The sequence below is a fragment of the Platalea leucorodia genome (assembly GCF_965183815.1).
Source record: "Platalea leucorodia genome assembly, chromosome: 1".
Taxonomy (NCBI): domain Eukaryota; kingdom Metazoa; phylum Chordata; class Aves; order Pelecaniformes; family Threskiornithidae; genus Platalea; species Platalea leucorodia.
The window spans coordinates 64,118,455-64,141,693 of record NC_138823.1 but is presented as its reverse complement, the minus strand read 5'-3'; the positions used below and the strand labels follow the sequence as shown (position 1 = coordinate 64,141,693).

The 23,239-nt window shown below is 43.2% G+C and overlaps 1 protein-coding gene across 3 annotated transcripts; it reads right to left on the bottom strand.

Annotated features, from left to right (window-relative positions):
* Positions 1 to 14,604: 14,604 nt before the first annotated feature.
* On the bottom strand, positions 14,605 to 22,232 carry TIMM21 (translocase of inner mitochondrial membrane 21). Of its 3 annotated transcripts, XR_014228453.1 has the most exons (7): positions 21,725 to 22,232; positions 20,394 to 20,456; positions 20,197 to 20,294; positions 18,777 to 18,850; positions 16,664 to 16,769; positions 15,258 to 16,569; positions 14,605 to 15,115 (listed from the first exon to the last, which is right to left on the bottom strand). XR_014228453.1 is itself a non-coding variant. In XM_082314656.1 (6 exons), the coding sequence occupies exons 1-6, from the start codon at positions 22,011 to 22,013 to the stop codon at positions 16,477 to 16,479; spliced, it is 723 nt and encodes a 240-aa protein (XP_082170782.1). In that variant the 5' UTR covers positions 22,014 to 22,232; the 3' UTR covers positions 14,605 to 16,476. The 3 variants fall into 3 exon arrangements, 2 of the variants coding, with proteins under 2 accessions (XP_082170782.1, XP_082170783.1); XM_082314656.1 differs by having other exon boundaries at positions 14,605 to 16,569; XM_082314657.1 differs by lacking the exon at positions 20,394 to 20,456 and having other exon boundaries at positions 14,605 to 16,569.
* Between the last annotated feature and the right edge of the window lie 1,007 nt (positions 22,233 to 23,239).

The window sequence follows — 23,239 nt, the reverse complement described above, 5'->3', positions numbered from 1 at the left end:
AAACAATAATTGCTAATACTGTGTGCCTTCTGTTCTCTCTGTATGCCCTTCATTCTGTTCAAATTTCTAACAACACAGCAATGCTGTCAAATTTGAAGTGCAGCAGCTGGAAGACAAAGAGAGCATCCTTAATGGCATGATTTTCATGCAAGTACCATGCTCAGGGGGCTAATTGCAAAGTTCACTTACCTGAAAGACAGAAAACTGCTTGGCAAACAAATGTCTTCACCAGGCCAGTACATTTGAGGTAGAAATCTCTTACTGCTCACAATACTTTGACTTACTTATCAGTGAGTCATGAGGGAAGATGGATTGCACTGAAGAAAAGCATTAAATCGAAGTGACTGAGTCCATAGCTCCCACTCTGTTGCTTTTCTGCTTCAAACTGGACTTGATTTCTTGCAGGCAGCCCACAGACCCTTTTCCAGACCACTCTTTCACAAGGCCCAAAAGTCCCTGGGTGCTGCTTTTCCCTCTGTGTGGACCTCTGCCACCACCTGCAATGCCGTGGGTGATGGAGAGGAAGATGGAGACCTACCATCAGCCCAGGGCAGCCGCCTGCTCTGTGGGCTGTGCTACCAGGACCATGGGTTGTGATGGACCAGAGCTGTAAAGGGCTTGCTATTCAGTGCTAGCACCTCTGAGATACCCACTGGCTCATCTACAGTGCTAATGTTCTACAAAGAGAAGTCAGAGCCTGCCCAAATCAATTTAATGAACCAGGGATATAAACATTATGACTGGAAAATGCCATGATGCTTGAGCTCTCCCCATGGCTTTCCTGACTGAGCTTCCCGTCCCACATTGTGGCTGGTCTGGAGCTGATACTGAGAAATCTGAGAGGGGTTTTAGAGATAACGATTGGTGTCTGAGAAGATCTGGAGAGCCAAGGGAAGTACAGACATCTAAAAATAGTTTTCCTGTTAAGTAGGAGTTAATCTGTTTACACTGGGCATGAAAACCAGTAATTTCTGCAAGAGTAAATGTCACGTACAGTTGAAAGAACTCTCTGATATAATACATTTTCTATGCAAACTCCAGGTGCAATTAAAGTCAAATTCAAATTTTAATGGAAGTATCAAAAATATGTGCCATGTGAGTGTGCAGATCTGTTTATGCAGTTGCCTCTGTTGAGTAGCAATACCTGTGGAAATATTTATACGCTCCATTAATTGGGACAAGAAAATAATATATATCTGTTTGGCATTGGACACTATCATGACATTCTTCAAACAGTAATGCATTTGGTGTTTGCCTTCTCAAGGCCACGCTGGAAACATAGTCCAAACAAACTAAAAATGTGAATTGAAACGGCATGAATCAAACTGCGTTACACGGGATTATGTGGACACTGTTAGCCAGAATTACAGTATTCTTAATTTGATCTGCTCTAGTTCTCCCTGGAAATTAAGTAAGTGAAATTAAGGCCACTTTAATTTTTTAATTCTGAATGAGAATATCCACACAAAAGTGTAAAGAATTTAAACTAATCCACCTCAAAAGACTCATTCACATGAATTTTCTTGAGGGTGCCTCCAGAAAAGATACAACAATTCACATGTGGAGTTCAGGGAAGATTTTAAAGGCTGACACCTACATCTCCTCTCTTCTCATTTATCATCTTCTCGCTGTGTTGTTGCCCAGAGTCAGCAGACGTAAACCTCTGTTCATTCCTTAGCTCACTGCCACAACTAAAACCACTGCTGGTTGCCACTGGGATTCTGATTTTGGGAAAATAAGGTACGTGATAGGACACCTGGCAAGGAAAGTGGGATGGTTGCTTTATATGCAACATAGGTATTTTTTTTCTTTCCCAAAAGAGATAAAAATGAGGGGTTGCTTTATATTCACAGTTAGATTATGCTTGAGTAATTGCATAGGCAAAGAAACTAAGACACAAAATACCTAAGAGATTTCCCCCTCATTAAAAGCATTTTCTAAGTGGAGAATAATGTTACAGAGAGGGAAGCAAAGGCTTAAGAGGGGATGCTGCTTCAGCATCCAACATGGCAGTGAGTGGCTTAGCCATGGGGCTGTCCTGAGAAACACAGGCAGGACTGCCACAACCATATCACCCAGAATTTTGTGACCACATCTTGGGGAGCACCTCCTGTGAGTCTCTGACAGAGTGCTGAAGTGAAGCACCAAGCCAAGCGAAAGTACACAGACCTCTTCGGTGTTTTGAAGTATCAACATGTGAGACTTTTGTAAAACAGGTCATGCCATGGTGGGTATATGCAGCTTCTGGGTCACAAGATAAGGAGCTCAGCCTAGAAGGAGGTTTTGCAGAGGGTGACTGTAAGGTAATTTTGTGATTAAGCTTATTCTTGGTTAGCTGATCCAGGATATGCCCCATGCAAGTGAGGACATGTTGGGGAACATGCAGAAGGGGAAAACTGAAGAATACATTAAAAAAAAAATGTAGATGCTTCACTTGAATTTTCTTTGAGGTATGGGCTTTGAAGTTAATGCAGGTCAGTTACCCTTACGTCTGTCACCTTTACTCTTTTTCTTATCATCTCCTTGGATTATGGAAGAAAATATTTATATTGTGGACCATGAGGCTGCCAATGAAAGACGCTTGTTAATTCTGTTTGTTTTTCAAGGACTCATTGAAACTCTTCCTTAACAGTTTTTTATGATGAAGTATAGAAAATAGGTTGAGACTTACTGCCTAGAATGTTGAGCAAATGTACCGTGTTCAGGTCAAGCACTCACAGTCTCCTTTTTAATATGAAAATATGGTATATTCAGCATAAACTACAGTTTGCATTAGAAACTTCAGTTTTCATGACTTGGAACCGTAAGCCGTGGACCCTGAAACCATGACAGCACAGATCCACAGCTCTTGATAGAGCTGCTGTAACTGAAGTGCTACAGGGAGCACTAGTCTGTGGGATAGTTTCTAAAAACTGCTGAGGTCTAAAAATTGCTGAGGATGGGCAACCCCATCTCATTACTAAAAATGTCTAGTAATTAAAACAGATCGGGAAATAACCACCCTTCCTTGTATTTTCCTTTTTCTTTGCTTTTGTATGAAGGCTTCAAGGCAAAAGATCTGGCAGTGCAAAGCTGTCATTCTTTGGTGTCTAGGAAGGTGGTGCTAAACTACAAATTATAGCAAAAGGCAAGGGAGCGTGCATTCTTTGCAGATAAAGGACTTAGGGATGGTAGTTACTGTTTCTTGAAATCCAGAAAGATTGTAGAGGGAATGTTGTAGGGAGTCATAAAGAAAGGTGAATGGGCTTAGGGTAATATTATTTATTGTCTCGTAATAAAATTCCCAGTTCCATGTTAGGAAAGCTCAGTCTTTTCTGCAGCATCTGTTACTTTTGTCGTGTGAGAAGAATCAAGATCTGCTTTCGGCTTTGTGGCTTTTTTCCATGATCGCTGAGAATCTATTATGAAAACTCCTAGAAAGCTTAATTAACGTGCACGGACATGAAACAATGTAAAACTTTCAAGTGTTGACTAAAAAGATATTGGAAGTTGTAAATGTTCCCACTTACTTCTGCCAACTTTTAAGCAAAAGTTCAATGACAGCCAGGTATGATGTGGCTGGACCTGCTATTTGCGGTGAATTGATGAATATTCATCAATTATTGCCATTCTTTTTTCTTGTGAACTACAGATGGGCAGATTATTGCTTTATTGTCCCCATATATTTGTTCACTCTTACAAATAATTTGCTCATTACCAACACACTTGAGTCTGTGGATTGTTCTCTGGCCTGTTTACCGCAATGTGCTGGTCAGTTTGGAGGCACAGGCTGTCAGGAGAGGCAGCAGTTCCTGAACAGGGATCATCTGCATAATCCTGGAGTTGAAGCAGGTATAGATTAAGGTCTATGAGATGAATGTCCGAGACAAAAACCCGCAAATTTCTTTTTGCAAATGCTTCACAATATCAACTAACAGTCAGCTGAGGGAGCAAAATCTCGACCAGTCTACCTGTTAGACCACTTCCAGTGTAAGGTAATAACCCTGTGTTCAGCTGGATCTTGTTTCCAGACCTGCTTTTGCTCCCTCCCTCTCACTTAGGGCAGTTGCCCTCATAAGGGGCTCGTGCTCGCAGGCTCTGCAGCCTGCCCCTGCGCTTGGAGATGAGGAGCTGTGCTCCAGCCTCGCCTGCTCCTCCTCCCCAGCCAGACCCACTCGGTTAGTGAGAGAAACCTTTCTGACGGGTTAAGCTATACAGGGGCAAAAAGAAAACCCTGCAGTACCACGTGATGATTAGGCTTAAAATGTTCTTCCAGATGACATTTTGTAAATTACAGCATTGTCATTTACAGTAAGTGGCAGTTCAATGACTTTTAATTGCTATTAGTCATGCAGCCCATTGTATCGTGGAGAGATGCGTGTGCTCCCACTCATGGCGTGCAGTGCTATGGCTCCTGTTCGGATCAGAAGAAAGCTGCACCCAGCTCAGAGAAATGTATTTTATGCGTTATATGCATAAATAAGTCCATGCTGTCCTCCAGTGATGGGTTTAGTTCTGTTATGCATAGAACTCTTTGGTTTGCTCTGTTTTTTAATCTGAGCTCAAAAGTGAGCTTCTGCTTCTTGTCACGTTCTTTTTCAAGTCCAAAGAGCTTTTCACTAAAACTGGAGATGAATTGCAGCACAGGGACGTGGAATGTCCAGGAATAACAGGCTTGGGCCACTGGACACTTTGGCCCTTCATTATCAGTGCTAATAGGATCAGTTTCCTATGAAATGTCCTGTATAATCATGGATTCCTGAAGCATGGCCTGAGGGAAAGGTTGGTATCATGTGTTTTTGTTCTATGTCGTGACATATTATGTAATCATTTCTTTACTCATCACTTTAGTAGACAGAAGTGATGAGATCTTCTTCCTGGAAAAATGCTTTTGAGCACCTAACTTGAAATGTGTTTAAGGAATGTGCGCAAGAGTTCCCGAAACCCCATCCCTCCGGGGTTCTCAGACTTGTTTTGTTTTGAGGGCTCCTGCCTACCTGCCCAGGCTTTCTGCAGCTTCAGTCCGCTACCCGATTCTCACAGCACTCATGTGGGACAGGTGATTATAGCAGAGAGAAAGACAAAAATACTCACTCCACGCCCAAAGAAGGGACAGGTGACAGAATTTAGTTTAGAATCAGTATTTCCTGAGTCCCAGCCCTGTGCTGGTTTATGTGATGCAGAAAATATCTGTATCGTTACTGACAAGTCCTTATTTCTACTAAGTAAATTATTTCAGTGTGACAGTGTGCTTCTCATGTAACCCTGTACATTGCAGCAGTGATGTATAGGCAGTTCCAAAAATATCCACGTTATTTCTTGTCTTTAAAATCCCAGTGAGATCTGCACAGAGTAGCTGCAGAAAGCATGGCCTGAGGAACGTTCACGTACACAGAGGTCTGAAAGACCGGCCTTCAGCTGGCCTCCAGCAAACCACCTCTTACTCCCAGGGAAGAGATGAATGACCCTTGAAGTAGAGACAGGAAACTTCCCCGGGGCTCCGAGACTGAGTAGAATATAGTTTTTAGAAAGCCATGAAATGTCTGCCATTCGAAAGGTGGAGACTCTCACGAGTATGGCACCAGCGGGCACAGCAGCAAACACCTTTATAAGTCATCACAATGACCTCAACATGGACACGTATGTGCTGGTTGCTCCTGAACTCTATCGCAAGGCACAGCAAAGTAACCACATCGGACTGGGCATATAGCAAAAGTATTTAATGCTCTCATTCAGCAATCTTGTTCACTGATTATAGTGTTACCTGACAATGTTCATAGAAGTAGAAGCGTGTTAAATCTAAAAACATAGACTTCACTCCATGGAATACACACTCATTTTCTTGACATTATGATGGTTTCATTTTTAGAGTATTAGTTTTCCTTTGATCTTGTGCATGTATGTGTTGATACTTACGTTGTCATCGATAATTATTTTGGAGATGTCACGTAGGAACACTTCATTTAGGAAGCACAGGGCCAGTCCTCCATGGAAAGGAAGTCACTATGTCACGTCCCTCGTGTGGGTGGTACAGCACGATGGCTAGCCTGTGGGTAAATGGGGCTCACTGTGACATCAGCAGTTGGTTTTGAATTAATATTTTCAACATGAAAAATGCATATTTTTACAAAATCACAGAAAACAAATCCGTATACTTTCATTTTGGTATTCCATCCCAAAGGCTGACAACCGCCAGTGAATGCAGCACTATTCTTCTGGCCTTTACCATTACAATGCAGGATGGAGTGAGGGATTATCAAGGAGAAACTGCCATCGTGATTCAGTGCAGGAGAGAAGATTAGAGTTGACGGGCTCTAATCTTAGCACAAGTCACATCCTTGTGCTTATCTGATTTCTTCTTTTTAATTCCCCTTGAAGTATCTGCCACTAAGAGATGTCTGGAGCTTTTGTAGGTGTCAGTCATTGAAGGTTTGGATAGGGTGCTGGACATCAGTTAAAAAATGAAGGTGTCGATCTGACCCACCATCCAGAATTCACCACTCGTGAGTTGCACATGGCTTATGCAGATCACAGTGATCTCAGGATCATCACTGGAGACCTGCTCTCCGATGTGACTTGGTCAGTAATGGTGGGTATCTGTTTTTGAATGGCCTCAGAAGCTGGTTTACTTTGATGTTACATTAAAAGCTTACCAAGGTGAGGTCAAGAACATATATACACACATAGGTAGGTAGTTCTATTACGTATACATAATATACATTATATAACATATATGCTCTACATTATATATTTATATATGTTTATATGTATATGCACATATATGCATTTATGTAGAGACATATGCCACATTAAAATGCAGATTGCAGTTGCAGAATGTGGCAGAGGGCTGGTTTGGATGACATGGTTCTTTGGGATTAATTGTTCAGTTTCTGATGGGGCAGGAATTAATTCCTTGAGTTTTATTTTGGATATAAACCGTCATATATCATATGGCATATTGATACAATCATACCTCCAGATTTTCATAGGCAATATATGGAATGTTATACTGCCACTGTTTCATGTAGAAACCAGACACTCAGTAAAATTAAAATGATTTCCCTGAAGTCATTTCACTTTATTTACCTTAACATATGGTAAAATATTTGGTAGCTATAAGACTACTTGTCATCCAGATGATGCTGAATTACAGGCTGTAGACATTGACTTCATATCACCTTTTAAGTGAGTCAGCATGATGGAAAAGTTGTAGAAAACCACAGGAGAAAAGCCGCCAGCTCTAGAAACCTTGGAAACTGAAGGTGTAATATTTCTTCCTCAGCTTTCATTCTGCTAAATTAAATATAGGTAAGGAAGAGAAATACAGACATGGAAGTTAGGCAAAATATTTTGAAGGAAAAGACAAATATATGTAGAGGCTGGCAGGACTCCCGAAAAAAGTGTTAAAAGAGAAATTCAGGGAAAAGAAGTGGGAAGAATACGAAAAATTAGCAAAGTAGGATATCTTTCATGGATGTTTTCAGGGGAAAATAGTGGTGGCTTATTACGAGGCTTTTATGCTCAAGGCAGTTGATAGAAAGATGCTTTCTGTTTTAGATCTTGAGATGTCTCAGCTATTTTTCTCCACCATTTTTATCCTTACCAGTGTCACACACCTGAATACGGCAGCTTTGCAGCCACACGGAGGAGGAGGGGGCGCCTGGACCTTGCCAGGTATCATGCTGAAAAGCCACTGGTGGCATTCTGCAACTCTGCTCTCCGCCAGTGGGATTTGGCTTCATGTTATTAAACACAGGGTAACTTATGGTCCCAGACAGCATACAAAATAGCAATTCACTTCCAGCTCCTCTATGGATGCTGTAGCGCTAATGAAGCAAATCAGATCTCAGGAAATACAGCCACGTATTTTGCATGTGTACAAAACAGCTGTAATAAGACATTGTTATGGCTGAAATTGTTATGGTTTTAGTGGAAAAAAAAGAATTAGGATTGAAATTGCGAAATAACCCTGTTCTTATAAAAAGTGAAAATGCGCTTGGGTAAATGAAGGTTAATAGAGTTAATTGTGGCGAGTAATACAAGAAGGCAATTCATGCTAGAGAACATAGCTGTGATTCAGATAAAGGGGAATTGTAATTACATGGAGGCTGGATAAACATAATTATCCTGGAAAGTTTTCCCAGCACAGTACTGGGAGGTTTTAAGATGTGGCGGCAGACGTGTGTACGTGATCTGGAAGTAGAGACGCCACCGCCGCCAGCCTCCCTGGGTGCTCCACCACTGCAGCGGGTTGCCCACACGGCTGCGCCACACAGCAACACGGAAAACAGCAGCAATAATTGGCAATAAATTGAGTTAATTTTGAAGTCTATTTTGCCTGTGGCTGTAATTGGCAAGTGATGTCCCTGTGTTCATCCCGGACCCCAAGATTTCTTGTTCCTGCTGTATCCCATTTCCACCCCCATCCCGCTGGGGCGGAGAGCAGCCGGGTGGGAGTCTGGGCGCTGGGCAAGGCTCACCTGCCACAGTATGGCTCTGGACCGGAGAAGGTGAGGGCTTCCCACCCCCAGCCAGAGGGACAGGGGTGCACGTGCTCTCCCCACACCACCACCTCAGGCAAAAGCCTGTATCAAAGTACATAGAGCAAACTTTTATATAGACAGGTAAATATTTGCACTTGCCATATATGACAACTAAAACTGACACTTTCTATTAGTTTAAAATCCCTGGTACTTTCTTTTAGATGTACTGTGTCATGTCCTTTATGTAGATAATTATAAGCTTACTTACTACGTTTTTTCCACAACTGGTATTATTTTTTACGTGGATATTTAAAATGAAATGTGGTAGTTTGATACTGAACACTGAGACGATATAGTCCTTTACCTGATCCACAGCAAACAGAGGCCTTCCAAACTGAACTGCTTTACTGAAGCAGGTACTTGTGCTTATTTCTTTTATTTGTGAAGTTACAACAGTTCCTTGATGACCTGTATGAGATGAAGGGAATCAAATGTGTTCCTCCTAGGACAACCACAAAACTTCCAAACAAGCTTTTTTATTTTTTTTTCCTTTTCTTTCCTTTTACTTGCAAAATACTTTTGCTATATTTTCAACTTTCAGCTATATATTATTATTAAGAAATTCTAAATAGAATGAATTTGAATACAGGATGGTATTAATTCACATTCTTCTATAATTCCTATAGATTATTTTACATAACACATACAGAATAAAAAAACCCTGAGAACTTCCTAAGAAAAACTATCAAATACTTCTGCTGTTCCATTATTTACAGTACAGTTTGGAATCATTAATTCATACTCCTTGGTATATTGCATCATAATGATATACATTCCCAGCTGCCTTAGGAGAATGTGCACTGGAGTTTTATTATTCTCTATTCTGAGCAAGTGAACATCTCTCTAGGGATCAGGCCTTTTTTTTTTTAAACAAAAAAGGGGTGAGGAGGAGATCTTTTTGCTTTCAGATTTCTCTGTTTTTCCAGTGCCAACTGTATTCTAGATCTTCAAGCAGACTTCCCAACCTCATATACGGAGGCCAGTTAGAAGCCCTTACTCTCATCTTTAAGCTTGTTCCTTGAAACTTTTTATCCTTTAATCTTTCTTTTTTTTTTTTTTTTTAATCTTTGTGCTTTCCTTATGTATTTCCACCAGTTTACAGGCTGTAATGAATCCTAGAAGTGGGCTTTGACTCAAAATGTGCACCCAACATTTTTTGGACGTAATCTTTAACAGGTTAGGTTGCTGCTAATTTACACATAGGAATAATCCTGTGAGTATTAGAATGGGTGGCATCCCTTGTGGTAGTGAGACGAGGCTGAGAACAAAGGGAATTGAAAATAATTGTGAAAACTCCCAGCGCATCTTGTCTTTTTATTTCTGCAGTTGGCATGTGATACAATAATTGTCTTATGCACATTCCTCTCTCCTTTGCTTGTTAAGTAAGTTTGTTGAAGTTTCTTGTATATCACACCTGTCTTTATTTGCAACCATTCTCAAGATCACGACTCCGTTGCCTAAATTGGTTGTTGAAACTTGATTTTCATGCTGGAATTATTTATGTATCAATCATCAGGGTCTGTCCCGATCCAATGTCGGGAGAGGTTTCGATACGATCCCAAGGACGAGATTAAGACGCAAACGAGGTCAAATGCCGTACAACCTTTTACTTTTATTGGAGGGGAGAAGAGAACGGAGGGAGGAGGGAGGGCAAGGGAGGAGAGGAAAAGAATAGGGGAGAGAGAGAGAGAAAGAGAAGGAGAAGGAGGAGTTTGTCACCACCACTTCGAGTCCGGTGATCTTCCGCAGGGCCTTCGGTGGCCTCGGGTTCCGGCGGGGATCGAAGAGGGGGGGGCGAGCCTTGAGGGTGCAGGAACGAAAGGAGGAGTCTCGCGCGCGCCGCTGCCGCCCCCGCCGAGGGGCACGTGCGCTCCTTATATAGGGGCTCCCACGCATGCGCAGATCACAAATGTGTACGTGCAGCTCGCCACGGCCGTGCGGCCCCCGCCACTGCTCTTTTCGCGCCTTTTTGTCCCCGCCTCAGCTCTTTTCGCGCCTTTAGTCCCTGCGCAGGCGCACGAGGTTGCTTTTTCTCAAAGCTGTGGAGAAGACGGTCTTCTCGAAGCGCTGCGCTGGATGGCGCTACAGCAGCAATGTCGAGACAAAACCGCATTTGGTACCGGTTCTCTACAGGGTCGTTTTTAAACTCAATCAGTCTTTCACAACAACATTTTTCTTTCCAAGCCTAAAATTCCGTTTTCTTTGCATGACCTTCTGTTTACTGAAGCTTAGTAAAAGAGTAGTCATTTTTTGATATTTTAAAGTTTTCACAGAATTAATTTCCTGAAGGTATATTTCTTTTTGTCATGAGGCAGCAAGTATACACAGGACCTAGACTCAAATAGAGGTCATGTAGATGACAGAGTAACATCATTATTCCCACAAACCAGTTCTAAGGATGTTGGCTGCCTATACTATATACACAAGTTTTGGCATCCACAGAAATGAAGGCAGAGACAGGAAAGTTAAGACCAAGTTACACACCTGTCTCAAATACATATTGACTAGTTTGCCATACAATGTTTCTGGAAAAACAGCGTTTCACTGGTGAGTGACATATTTTCATTTCCTAAAGGAGAACAGGTTTTGAGCATATATATATTTATTAATTCTGCAACGATCAAAACTTAACTCTGGAAAATGTGTTTAATTTCCATGAAAATGTCATTGCTTTGGCTCTGACTTCCTGGCAAATATTTTTTCCACAGCTTTAGTAACAATAACATGACAGTTTTACATTGAAAGTAACTGGCATATGCTATAATTTTGTGCTTTCCCAGAGAAAAAGAGGAAAGAGCTTTAAAAAGGAAACACTGAAATGTTTATTGCTTGTGTTTACCGAATAGTGAAACTGAACCTCCCAGGTACTTTGTTTTCTCCCCAGCCAAGCATCACGAAGTGAGAGGACGGAGCAGTCTGAGCTGCTTGCCATGCAGAAGGAGCTCTGCACGGCTTACTGGCAGCGCAACAACCCAGGGAAGCAGGGACAACTTTTTAAGGAACAGTCTAGGCTAACAGTCTTCCAAATTACAACAGGGGCATTATAAAACGTTATGGTGAAACTCAGTGAACGCAGTTGTTCTCCTCCAGTGCAAAACTACTACCAGGTAAACTGGTACTGCAGAAGAGATCAATGTTTTCTAAACCGCATGTCTTGCTGGACTAATCTTCTTCACCTAATGTTGATGAAGGTGTTCCCATATATTTGCTTGCTTTAAACAGGATTTGAGAAAATAATTTTTTAAGCGTGGATCCCAGCTTGGCCCATAGGGACTGACAGAACTTCAGCCTCACAAGGAATATGGAAAGAAGTAACTAGTTCCCACAAGACTTCTATGTTAGCAAGAGCCGTTTAAAACTTATTTTTCTGCTGCCAAACTACATACATACAACACTTGAATGCCCTTGGAATCTTATGGGGCTTAAATAATCTCACTGGTGATAGGTATCTGGCTAGGAGGAGGACGATAAATCAAGCTATGAAGATCCTTTTTTTTCTTCACTGAAGAGATTTTACTAGAAAAAGCATTCCCAAAAGCTTTCCTCCACTGAGATTTGAGAGCATTTGTATTTGTCATTTATCCAAATTAAGAACACTAATATATCTAAGCCCAGCTAAAGGTGGATTTCTTCTGCTGCTTCTTTTATTTTGCCTTCATTTTATTAAGTATATTGTCAGCTTTTTCACAAAGCAGGAAAAGTTATTTCCTTTAGAGCTATGTTCCCCCGTTCCAGAAATATAAAGAAAAATACCCTTGTATATCTGTTTAGCTAGCCAGGTGATGCAGGCAGTAAAAAAAAATCATGAGGAACACTTTATGGACTGAGGACACATCCTGATAAATGCTACTTGTAGACATAGACAAGATGGGAATGAGAGAAGTATAAATGGAATATTGTGTTTTTCAGAACGTTTTGAAGGTAACGATAATTAAGGCTGGATAGTTTTCTTAAAGAGACACCAGTGAAGATCTCACTACCATTTGGCTTCCTGAACATTTTGTACAAAGTAAGAGAGATGCCCATCTCTCTTAATGTATTTAGCTAACATTTTGGTAACAGGACTGAAAACAAAGTACACTGATAGAGTACACTACTTCTTGGGCACTTTAGTTATTCCACAATAAAGGCAGCTTTAAAGGAAATACCAAATGTTCTCCTGGAATTACAGGAGAACATTTCTAGAGCTAAAAATCCCCTCCATTTATGTGGCCTTTTGCCAATGGGAGAGTAACTAGCACTGTATGGTAAAAAGACAATATCTGTGCTACAAAATTCATCCAGGGGCACAGCCCATGTCACTGATTATAAATAGGTGAATGTCAGAAGCTAATTACAAATACTGAGGTCTTTCTCCCTTTTCTCTAGGGGGGGTGATGGTGTTGAGGGAGGTGGCCAAGAGGAAAGGAGATATTGTCAGATATAGGGCTGCAAGTGTTATAGCTCCCCTAGTCTGTGAATAACTTTTAGACCCAACCATGACAGGGTGTGTAATGCAGCTTCAGCAAAGAGGATGACTGAAGGAACCCTGAAAGGGCTCTGTACCCCTTCCCACCTGGGGGGAGACCGACTGACTTGCTATGTTGCTTGGACTCCACCAAAACAAAAGAGGTGTATTGGGTTTGCATGGCAAGGTTTTGGTAGCGGCAGGGCTGCAGCTGTGAGAAGCTGCTAGAAGCTTCCCCCATGTCCAATAGAGCCAATGCCAGCTGGCTCCAAGACGGACCCACTGCTGGCCAAGGCCAAGCCCATCACCAACGGTGGTAGCGCCTATGGGATAAAGTATTTAAGAAAAAACTGCTGTGCAACAACAGCAGCAGAGAGAGGAGTGAGAATATGTGAGAGGAACAATCCTGCAGACACCAAGGCCAGTGAAGAAGGAGGGGGAAGAGGTGCTCCGGGTGCTGGAGTAGAGATTCCCCTGCAGCCCGTGGTGAAGACCATGGTGAGGCAGGCTGTGCCCTGCAGCCCATGGAGGTTATCAGTGGAGCAGATCTCCACCTGCAGCCCGTGGAGGACCCCACGCTGGAGCAGGGGGATGCCTGAAGGAGGCCGTGACCCTGTGGGAAGCCTGCACTGGAGCAGGCTCCTGGCAGGACCTGTGGTCCCGGGGAGAGAGGAGCCCAGGCTGGAGGAGGTTTGCTGGCAGGACCTGTGACCCCTTGGGGGACCCACGCTGGAGCAGTCTGCTCCTGAAGGACTGCACCCCATGGAAGGGACCCACGCTGGAGCAGTTCATGAAGAACTTCAGCCCGTGGGAAGGACCCACATTGGAGAAGTTGGTGGAGGACTGTCCCCTGTGGGAGGGACCCCACGCTGGAGCAGGGGAAGAGTGTGAGGAGTCCTCCCCCTGAGGAAGGAGCAGCAGAGACAAAGTGTGATGAACTGACTGCAACCCCCATTCCCCGTCCCCCTGCGCTGCTGGGGGGTGGAGGTAGAGAAATCAGGAGTGAAGTTAAGCGCGGGAAGAGGGGAAGGTGTTTTAAGATCTGGTTTTATTTCTCATTACCCTACTCTGATTTGATTGGTAATAAATTAAATTCATTTTCCACAAGTCAAGTCTGTTTTGCCTGTGACAGTAATTGGTGAGTGATCTCTCCCTGCCCTTAACTTGACCCACAAGCCTTTTGTTATATTTTCTCTCCCCTGTCCAGCTGAGGAGGGGAGTGATAGAGCAGCTTTGGTGGGCACCTGGCATCCAGCCAGGGTCAACCCCCCACAAGAGTGTTAAGCTCTAGTTAGGAAGGAGCAATTAGCAGTTCCTGGAGATAGTTATGATTTTGCATTTATAATAGCAATTGTATTTTTCCACTTTTTAGAAGCAATATATTATCCTGCCTCACTAGTATTCTGCTATTTACAAAGCAGGATGATATTCAAAAATGATTTATATATGATATACTCCTCCACTGCAGCTTTCTTTCAGCCTGTGAGACGTTTTGTTTGTTAGGAAGCGTATGGAGGGTGCCACTACGGCTGTGTATCCTGCTGCTTTGAGCCAGTGTGCTCACCCATCCGCTTTCTTGCAACTCCACAGGAGAAAGACGAGTTGTGAAAATGACAACAGCGCGCTCCATGCAAGTACAAGATGAGAAACATTTTATTTATAACCCTGTCATATTGGGGCTACCCTAACCAAAAATAAGCTTGAAAGTAATCCCCTGAGTTGTTTCTCTGTATTCTCCAGTTTCTTGAACTGCAGTGTATAAAAGAGGTTTGTACTTTGCTTTTAGACAGTCATAGCATCACGGAGAAATTGTGAAGGTCAGTTGCACTGCGGACAACTCCACATCCATCTGTGCCTTTTAAATTATACTCGTGTCTCTTTCCTTATTGTCAGTTTTGGTCTGTCTCCATTTTTCTCATATGGGTCTGGACCGGTTGCCAAAAGGCCATGGCTGACAGAAATGCCAAAGTATGACATGGGCACTTAGTGCAAGGACCATGGTACTGACAGCTTTGCAGGCAACTTTAAAAACTTCTGATGTCTCAAAGGGACCAAACAACCAGGGATCCGATTTCCAAACAGACAGTTTTTTCACATGACCCTTGAAATACATTATATTTCTGTGTATGTTAGGAAGTCCTTGCTCCTGAAAAAACATGGTAAATAAATCCAGTTGCCAATAATCAAATTCTCAGTCTGTCTTCTCAAGCTGAAGCCAAACATACACATTAACCCCAGCGGCCAATTCTTGCTGTTTTACCACAAGCCTGACATAGAATTTCACGTACCTGCACTGTTGGAAAAACATCATTATGTGAGGTCATCGTCTTTTCCTTCCCGGAAAGTTTCTAGTCCTGACAGTTTCTTTCTTCAGTGCAAACAAGGCTCTAAAACAGAAGTAAAGCTAACAGCTGGCCTTTTTGCTGTACCTATACCATTTACTATTAAAAATCGTTTCTACAGTCTGAATGTACCATTCAATGAACTCATAATACGGGCTGATAACTGAACATCAGTGTGTGCTTTACGTAGGAATAAGTGAACTAAAAAGCTCATAACACATGATAGGTAACTACAGAAAAACGCATTAGTTGGTGTTTAAGAAAGTGGTTAAATATAAGAAGCCAAGGCTTGAAATTTTTTGGTTGGTGCTGCTTGACAGATGGGCACAACTGAGTCCGATTATTAACACACAGGGTTATGCTTGCTGTCTGCCATGTTGCACTAAAGAAGAAACCCAGGTGAGAACTGTGGTCATGAGTTGAGCATTTGGGTAAACCTATATGAATCTGATTCCCAGAAGATTTAGGTTAGTTAATGCAAAAACTGTGGGCAGTGCTGAGCAGCTACAACACCGTCATTAATTAGCAGAGCAGTATGGCAAACGTTGGAAGGGGCAGAGAGTACTGCTGTTCTGTGTGCTGTTAATCTATTTAGAAGATACCAATATTGAAGTCTTTATCTTCAGCCATTTGCCATGGATGTGTGTCTTCACAATCCATATTCTTACATGCCTTTGGGCTAGATCCCCTTTGCATCACTAATGTACATTCTTATTTTACCTCCTTATCTACACAAAGGCATCCAGAATGAAAACAGTGAGTTTGCCTACACTTAAAATACCACTTTCTTTATTGCAGTGCTAGTGGGAAATCCAAGCAAAGGAAGACAAAAGGCTCCCCATCCAAACCTAAAATCTTGGAAGACTCAGTTTTTAGGTGTCTGGAAGTATTATCCAGCATTAAACTGTTTATTATGAGCCATTATTTTCCTATGTCAAAAGTATTTGCCGTAAGTGATGGCTCTGCTATTTTTCATTGGCTTCACTTCAAATCCTGTTATCTGTTATTCTGGAAGACCTCAATGGAGGCCCTGAGAGGTTACGTCCTGTAACACAATCTCAAAGCTGCAAGATACAATTGAGAACACCAAACAATTCATGTGTAGACTGGCTACACCAGCATCATCCAATACTCAATAAGATGAGGCGGCAACTTTAATCATTGACTATCTGTTGTCTTCTATGACAATGGTTCTTCTAGGATAGGTGTCAACATCCACAAATATGTAGCGGACCTCAAATCTTCCTCTCTCAGGATTCTGTAAGGAAAATAATTTCAGGCTCTGTTTTTCTCTCTGCGGTAGTTTAAATTCAAGATTAAGCTTGTCAGCTATATCAAGCAATTGTACATACCTCTTTGACTTCCACATGGACTGTCCCCTTCTTCCCTGGTTCAGAGCCCTCAATATAGAACTTCAAACGCATATGTTTCAGTCCATCCTTTACGTATTCAATGTGACTAAAAACAGCAAAACAAAACAAAAAACCCAACCCACCCAGCAAGGATACAAATTTAAACTTCTTATTTAGAGGAGCTGCTTAACTATTTTGTGAGAAAGTGTATTCTGATGCAGTCCTTACGCTACTACGGGTTCCTTCTCTACTACTCTTCCCAAGCTTTATTGCGAGCATATAAGGAGTAGTGGAGTTAGAAGAACGAACTAATTAGCAGTTGAGGATTAACAGATGAAGTGCTTAAATGTCCTCACCCCAGTCCTCCCCTCAAAACTCAACAGCAATCCAATGGCTGAAAATTCTGGAATTTCCTTGTATTTATTCTGAAGAACCCCCAGATTCAGAGCCTGACATCTAGAAAGGAACACCCACATCACCAAGACAGCCAGGGGTTTTTTTAGGCACTTAAACTAAGCTACCAAGCCAAAACACACAAAGAATGTTTTGTCAACTTATCAGGTTGGTTAAATCACATCAAAACAAACAGTTTACCATATAGCTTTACTTATTTTGCAATAATTTTGTGCTACTGAAGTTGTGTAACTTTGGCACTGATATAAGATCTCCAGCCTAAATGCTGATATTTAGACTGGAGTTAGGTTATGCTCAAATATTAGATAAATAGAAAGGTCATGTCACTTTCAAGGCAACCACTTCCAGAAACCAATGGTCAAACTAGAGTTCTGGTGCCAGTTTATGTTTCCTACTGAAATTACTAACTGCTGCATGCTACCAAGCTCTTATTTCCATCAGTCATGCCCAGATAAACACTGTGAATTAAACTTCCAATACAGTTTAAGGTGACATGATGGGTTACAGATAATAAAGACAATGAACCACAGTAACTTCACATTCAAGGTGTTCATACACAAAAAAAATCTGTACATTTTTGAGACATTTACGGTCATCCTTATATTGCAGACACAAATGCTACAATCGTGCAAGGTCCTCAGCTCAAAAAATTTATTTAAAATACTAGACTTTCAAAATGATGGAAATTGAATACTAGGAAAGCTATAGTACATTTACTTATTTACATAGTTTGTTTTACAGACAGATGCTTAAAACGTTTGTGCATATCCTTTTGGTTTAGCAGCTCCACTTTAAACACTTCTTCACAGAGTCTGGTGAAAAGATAACCTTCCACCAGTAAAAACCACATTCCTCTGGAAAAAAAATTCTCAATTTCATGGTTCAAGATGTATATCTGGGCTTATGTGTCCCATCCTATGTGAAATCTCCTTGAATAAATTCAAGTCAAAGAACCCAATAAAGACAAAGCCCCTATTGGGTTATAGTGCAGGGAGGATTTACATTTTGTAAGAATTAGTTCTGTTGTTTCCCTTAAAAGGAGATTAATAGACACACTCATGAAAGGTCTAGGTGAGAGATGTTCTGTTAAATACACAGTAGAGATGTGGCCTCAAGTACCAAAAAGCAATATAAGAAATGGGCAGTCAATACTGTGTATCAGCTCGGGACAATAGTCACTGCAGTGACTACAACATGTACAGTCAGAGCCAGCCTAGCTTTAAACAGAGCAAGCTGGATTCTTGAAAGTCTGAAAGTTAGCACCTCCTGCTCTTTCTGGCCGATAAGAACTACTGCTTCAAAAGGAGAAAAACTCTCAAAGAACAGTTTTACTCTTATTTGAGGGTTTTCAGACTGTAAACTTCAGTCACATCACTGCTCCCCAGATGCATGTTTAGGCCTCTGTACCACTCTCTTCAGACTCATCCTATTTTTTGGAGACACCAGCTCTATGTTTACCGTGCTGACCATTGCTTGTTTTGAGGCACCCAGAATTGCCATTTTATATTGTATGTGCACTGTACTTAGTGGTATGTGCCACACAAGAGGTATTGCAAAAAACTGCTTTGATTTTCACTCAAAAGTGACAGGGTACGTCACACACAGTTCATTAATCTAGATCGAACTTCCTATGATGTGACCCAAAATGTCTTTGCTGTGTGAAAACTAGTATCTATATGGGGCAAACACCAAAGGGCACCTGACAAACTGTCGTCTTCCTCTTCTTGTTGCCTCCCCATAACCTTTAATAGATTCACCAAAAACACCAATTATCTACAAGAGAAAAGAGGTTTGAGTTGTCAGAAGGTATCACATTCAAACAGTATCAGCTCACACCCCTGCTGTGAATGCATTTTCTTTCAACAAAATGCCCCTTGTGAGTCTGATGTCTCAAGAATAGAAGAGTTTATGAATGAAAACAGTGTAAGGAAAATTCCTCTGTATTTCACTGCTTTTCTTTTACAGTCGCATATTAAAATCCTACTAATATGTTCCATTTGTACTGTCCTCTGAGATTATGACATTTTAATCTCTCTTCTTACTGTATATTTTCTACTTTACTGACATTTTGTGTAAAAAGGAAAAAAAAGCATGAAATATTTAGTCATGTCTCCTCCAAAAGAATATGTTTCAAAGTTTAAAATGCAAATGTGTTCCCCTTTACATCATCTAAAAAACACTACTGTTTAAGAAATTCAATGTGGGGTGTTTTTTTTTTTTTCAGATCTATAAAGCTAGACCAAATTAACCTAGTTTTAAACTTACTTTGAAGTTGGTTAGAAAGGGAGGGCAACTTTTACTGTACAAGCACTGGAGAGAAGTTTTAATTCTACAAACTTTTTCCAAAGCTGTCTTCATTTTTATTCTAGTGACAACTTGTCACTTCATTTCTAAGTTATCCTCAGAGTCATCTGTGGCAACCTTGTTTGAAAGCTGTTCCATACATTTCTTGTTTTGCCTGAAGTAGTGGTTTTTAAAAATCTAGTTTTAGACTGATTTTTGTTTACATCTAGCTATCTTATGTGACTGTGTGATCACATGACTGTTCTCTTTCTCTTTTCCTGTTAGCCACAGGAAGGCTAACCATGTTTCAAATGAAGAATTTAAATTCCTGGATACTTATGCGGTGCTTCGCAGAATGACAGAACCCTAGTGAAGTGTTACAACAGAAAAACTGTGCTGAGGAAAGGCAGGAGGCCAGATCTACAAAACATAAGTGCCTCCCTGACCAGCAGAACTCCTTAAGTACTACATTTAGTAGGCACTCAGGTATGTCTATAAGACTTTCTGTATGGAGACACGAGCACAAGCTCTGAAAGGGCAGACACTCTTGTCGCACCAGTTGTTGTGCTGTGGTACATTCACTTAACTTGGCTTTTAGCAGGCTAATTCACTCTGGCTCAGCGCTTGCATTAACTTGTCCTGATACAGGCTCCAATCTGGAGCTGACCCACCTCTGGCCAGCTAAAAGCACAGGCAGATCTGCTGGTGTTTGCCTGCTAAGCACCGTGTGCGTCTTCCCGTAGCTTTGCTTGCGTGATCCCTTGTGCAAACTTTCAACTCAAAGGGAGACAGTAACTACTGAGAAACAAACTTAGGACTAAGATTCAAAAACCAACCTCAGGGTGAGATCTGCATTTCTCCAAGGCATCTCCGTAGATCTTACTTGGACTAGAAGAAGAGAATAGCTCTTTAAAAATCACATAGAACAAACCACCTGTAACAGAAACAACAGCAAATGGAATGAAAACTAATCAAATCAGATGGAATTAATGAAAAGCGTCTTCTGATAAACAATGTAATTTTTAAAAATAACCTGTAACACCAATTCCAACAAGCACCACAATAAAATAGGTAAAGTCTCTTCCAGCTTCTTTCACTGAAATAGACAGAAAACAATGCAGGAGTTACAATCTTGGACAGTAAGAGTTGCATAGCTTTCTTACATAAATGCTCTTCTATTAGTCTGCAGCTCAAGTAACATTTTGGCAGAAGAAAAAATTCCAACAACAGCTTCCATAATGCCTCATCACTAAAAGAAAGAGACCATGGAATGTCTCTTATGTTGTGCAGGGCATATTTATATCTCCATATTAAGCCATTTTCCTACTAGATGTTTTCAAGACTCAGAACAGCACTTATTGCTACTTTTCATCTACATGACAGCTAGGCTTTTTTAAGAACCAATGAGGTATCTAGCACTGCAGTATTCAAGCTACCATATAAACCCACAATCATTGCAATACTTACACAGAGAAAGGGAGAAGTAAAGATAAAAATGTGTAAGCTTATAAATTGCACACACTGACTGAAAATAACTGATTTTATGAATTCTCAATCAATTAAACAATAAAAAGTAGGGATATGAGACCAAAATATGTATTTTGTTTGTTGAGACTGTTAACTGCGGTTTATCTGATTAGTTTTTATGTGTTGGTTTTGATCTAATGTACTAGTAAAAGTGTCAGTATACACTCCAAAAAAGTCATATGAGATTCTGTTACAAAATATTTTTGAGAACTTGGAAAGACTACTGATTTGTTTAAGTGATAAGGTGTGCCTTTCAGTGAAGTACAAGTTACCGAGAAAACTTTAATAACCATTTTCCCTGCAGCCTTCTAATCAGTCGAGGATGTTTTTCATAAAGCCTTTCAAAGCACTTACAATTTCTGAGGCTAATTACATAGTAATCACTTTTCACTGAAGTGAATGAGACCAACCAAAACGACAGCCATCCTATAAAGAAACTAGTACCACATGTAGAGCTTTGACAATTTTGCTGGAAGTAAACTTGTTTTAACAGCATCGAGATGGGTTGTGTGTGACGGGTTTTCCTTTTGAAAAGGGAAATGAGAGGCTACTACATCTTATCCCTGATGTGACCTAAACACTAAATCAACAAGCTGCTTGGCAGAAGCTACATAATTTCCGTTCTGTTTGTGCAATACATACGCTGAAATGTATCAACTGCTGCAAACAAGACGATGTGAATAGAAAAGGGCCTGTTTTTTTTTGAGAATTGTGTTTTTTTTCCAATTCCCGAGTTTTGGGGCTCTAAAATCTCCGCTGCAGCAGTAACTTTTTCCGTGCCAGCCTCTCTGAGCAGCGCTGAGCATTGCACTCACGAGTGCCTACAGCCCGGCTTACCTTTCTGAGCAGCCGATAGCACAGTTTCTTCTTTCCCACCCCTCTGCACGGACACATGCTTGCTATTTTCGCCAGGTTTTCCAGCTCTCAGCCCCCCGGCTTGCGTCCCGATGCTCTGCCGGGCGGCCCGGAGCAACGGGGCGGGCTGGTGCCGCCACCTCAGGCAGTGCCCCGGTCCCGGCCCCGGCCCCGCCAGCGACCAACCGGGGGGGGCGAGCAGCCACCTCCCCAGGGCGACCCGCAGCCGCTCGCCGCGCTGCCCCGCCCGCACAAGGCAGGCGGGCAGCATGCCGGGCCGCGGCCCCCAGGCGCCCCCACGGAAGTACGGCGGCGGCAGCCGAGCTAAACGGAAAGTTTCTGCCTCTCGCCACCGCCACCCTTTGTCCCGGGGGAGCCCTTGGGGGAGAGTCAGCGCAGCCTCCCGCCCTCAGCGCGCCGCTGCTTCAGGCCAGGAGCCCCCATCGGCCTTTACCCGCCGACAGCCGCCCCTCGCCGTTGCCCCGGCGGAAATCTTAGGGGTGGAGGGGAAGAAAGCAGCAGCGGCCCCTGGGAGCGGTAGTTTGAACCGCTCCCTCTTGCGCCCGCCGCTAGGAACGGCTCCCGGCAAGATCACTACAGCGACCGCCGTGCCCAGCGCCTCACAGCCCGCCCGCCCTCGCGGGGCGGGGACCCGCCGGCCGTTAAACGGCGGGGGCTGCTCGCGGCAGCGTGCGCCTGCGGTCCGGTCACCCTTTTTAAGCTGTTTTTATTTTTCAGATTGGTTTTTGATCTCGCACGCATAGGCGCGTAAAAGCCACGCAGTTGACGCTTCCGCGAAGGGAGAGCAGAACACCTGAGAGGACGGTGCTCCGGCTTCCCGGGGAACGGCGCACCGGCGCGGAGCTCGCTGCGGGGCGGGGGAGGGCGGGGAAGCCGACAGGCCGCCTGCCGGGGGCTCCCGGCGGGAGTCCCTGCGGCTCCCCGGTGTGTTAACGCTGCCCGTGTGCCCCACGCCAGACTGCTTGGGAACCCAACACCGCCGGGGCGGGCGCGGCAAGGTGCGGCGCTCATCCTCCGGGGCCGTCCTAACCCGGGTCCACCCCGCTGATGTATCCGGCGCCGACTGGAAGCTCCCGGGGGAGGCGGTGTCCCTTCTCTACAATTAAACAACTTAGGTGCTAATACAAGCTCCCGCAGGTTGCCTTCCCCGCGGGCAGGAGGGCGCGGAGCCTCCCCCGGGCTGGGCGCGGTCCCGCCCCGCGGCCTCATGTGGGAGGCGGCGGCGCCCTCCCCACCTGCCCCCCGGAGGCGGAGCCGCTGGCCCAGGGCGGAGCTGGCCATGGCGACGAGCCGCGGCAGGGCCCTGCGACGGCACGGCCGCGGCGCGGCGCCGGCAGCCGGTGTGGCGGCTCTCCCTGGTGCCGCCGAGGTCGGGCGGCCGCGGCCTTTTACCCCGGCTGCTGCCGCCGCTGCCGCCGCCCCTCGGGCCGCCGGGCCCAGGTAACGGTCTCCCTGCCCGGCCTGAGGAGAGGCCGC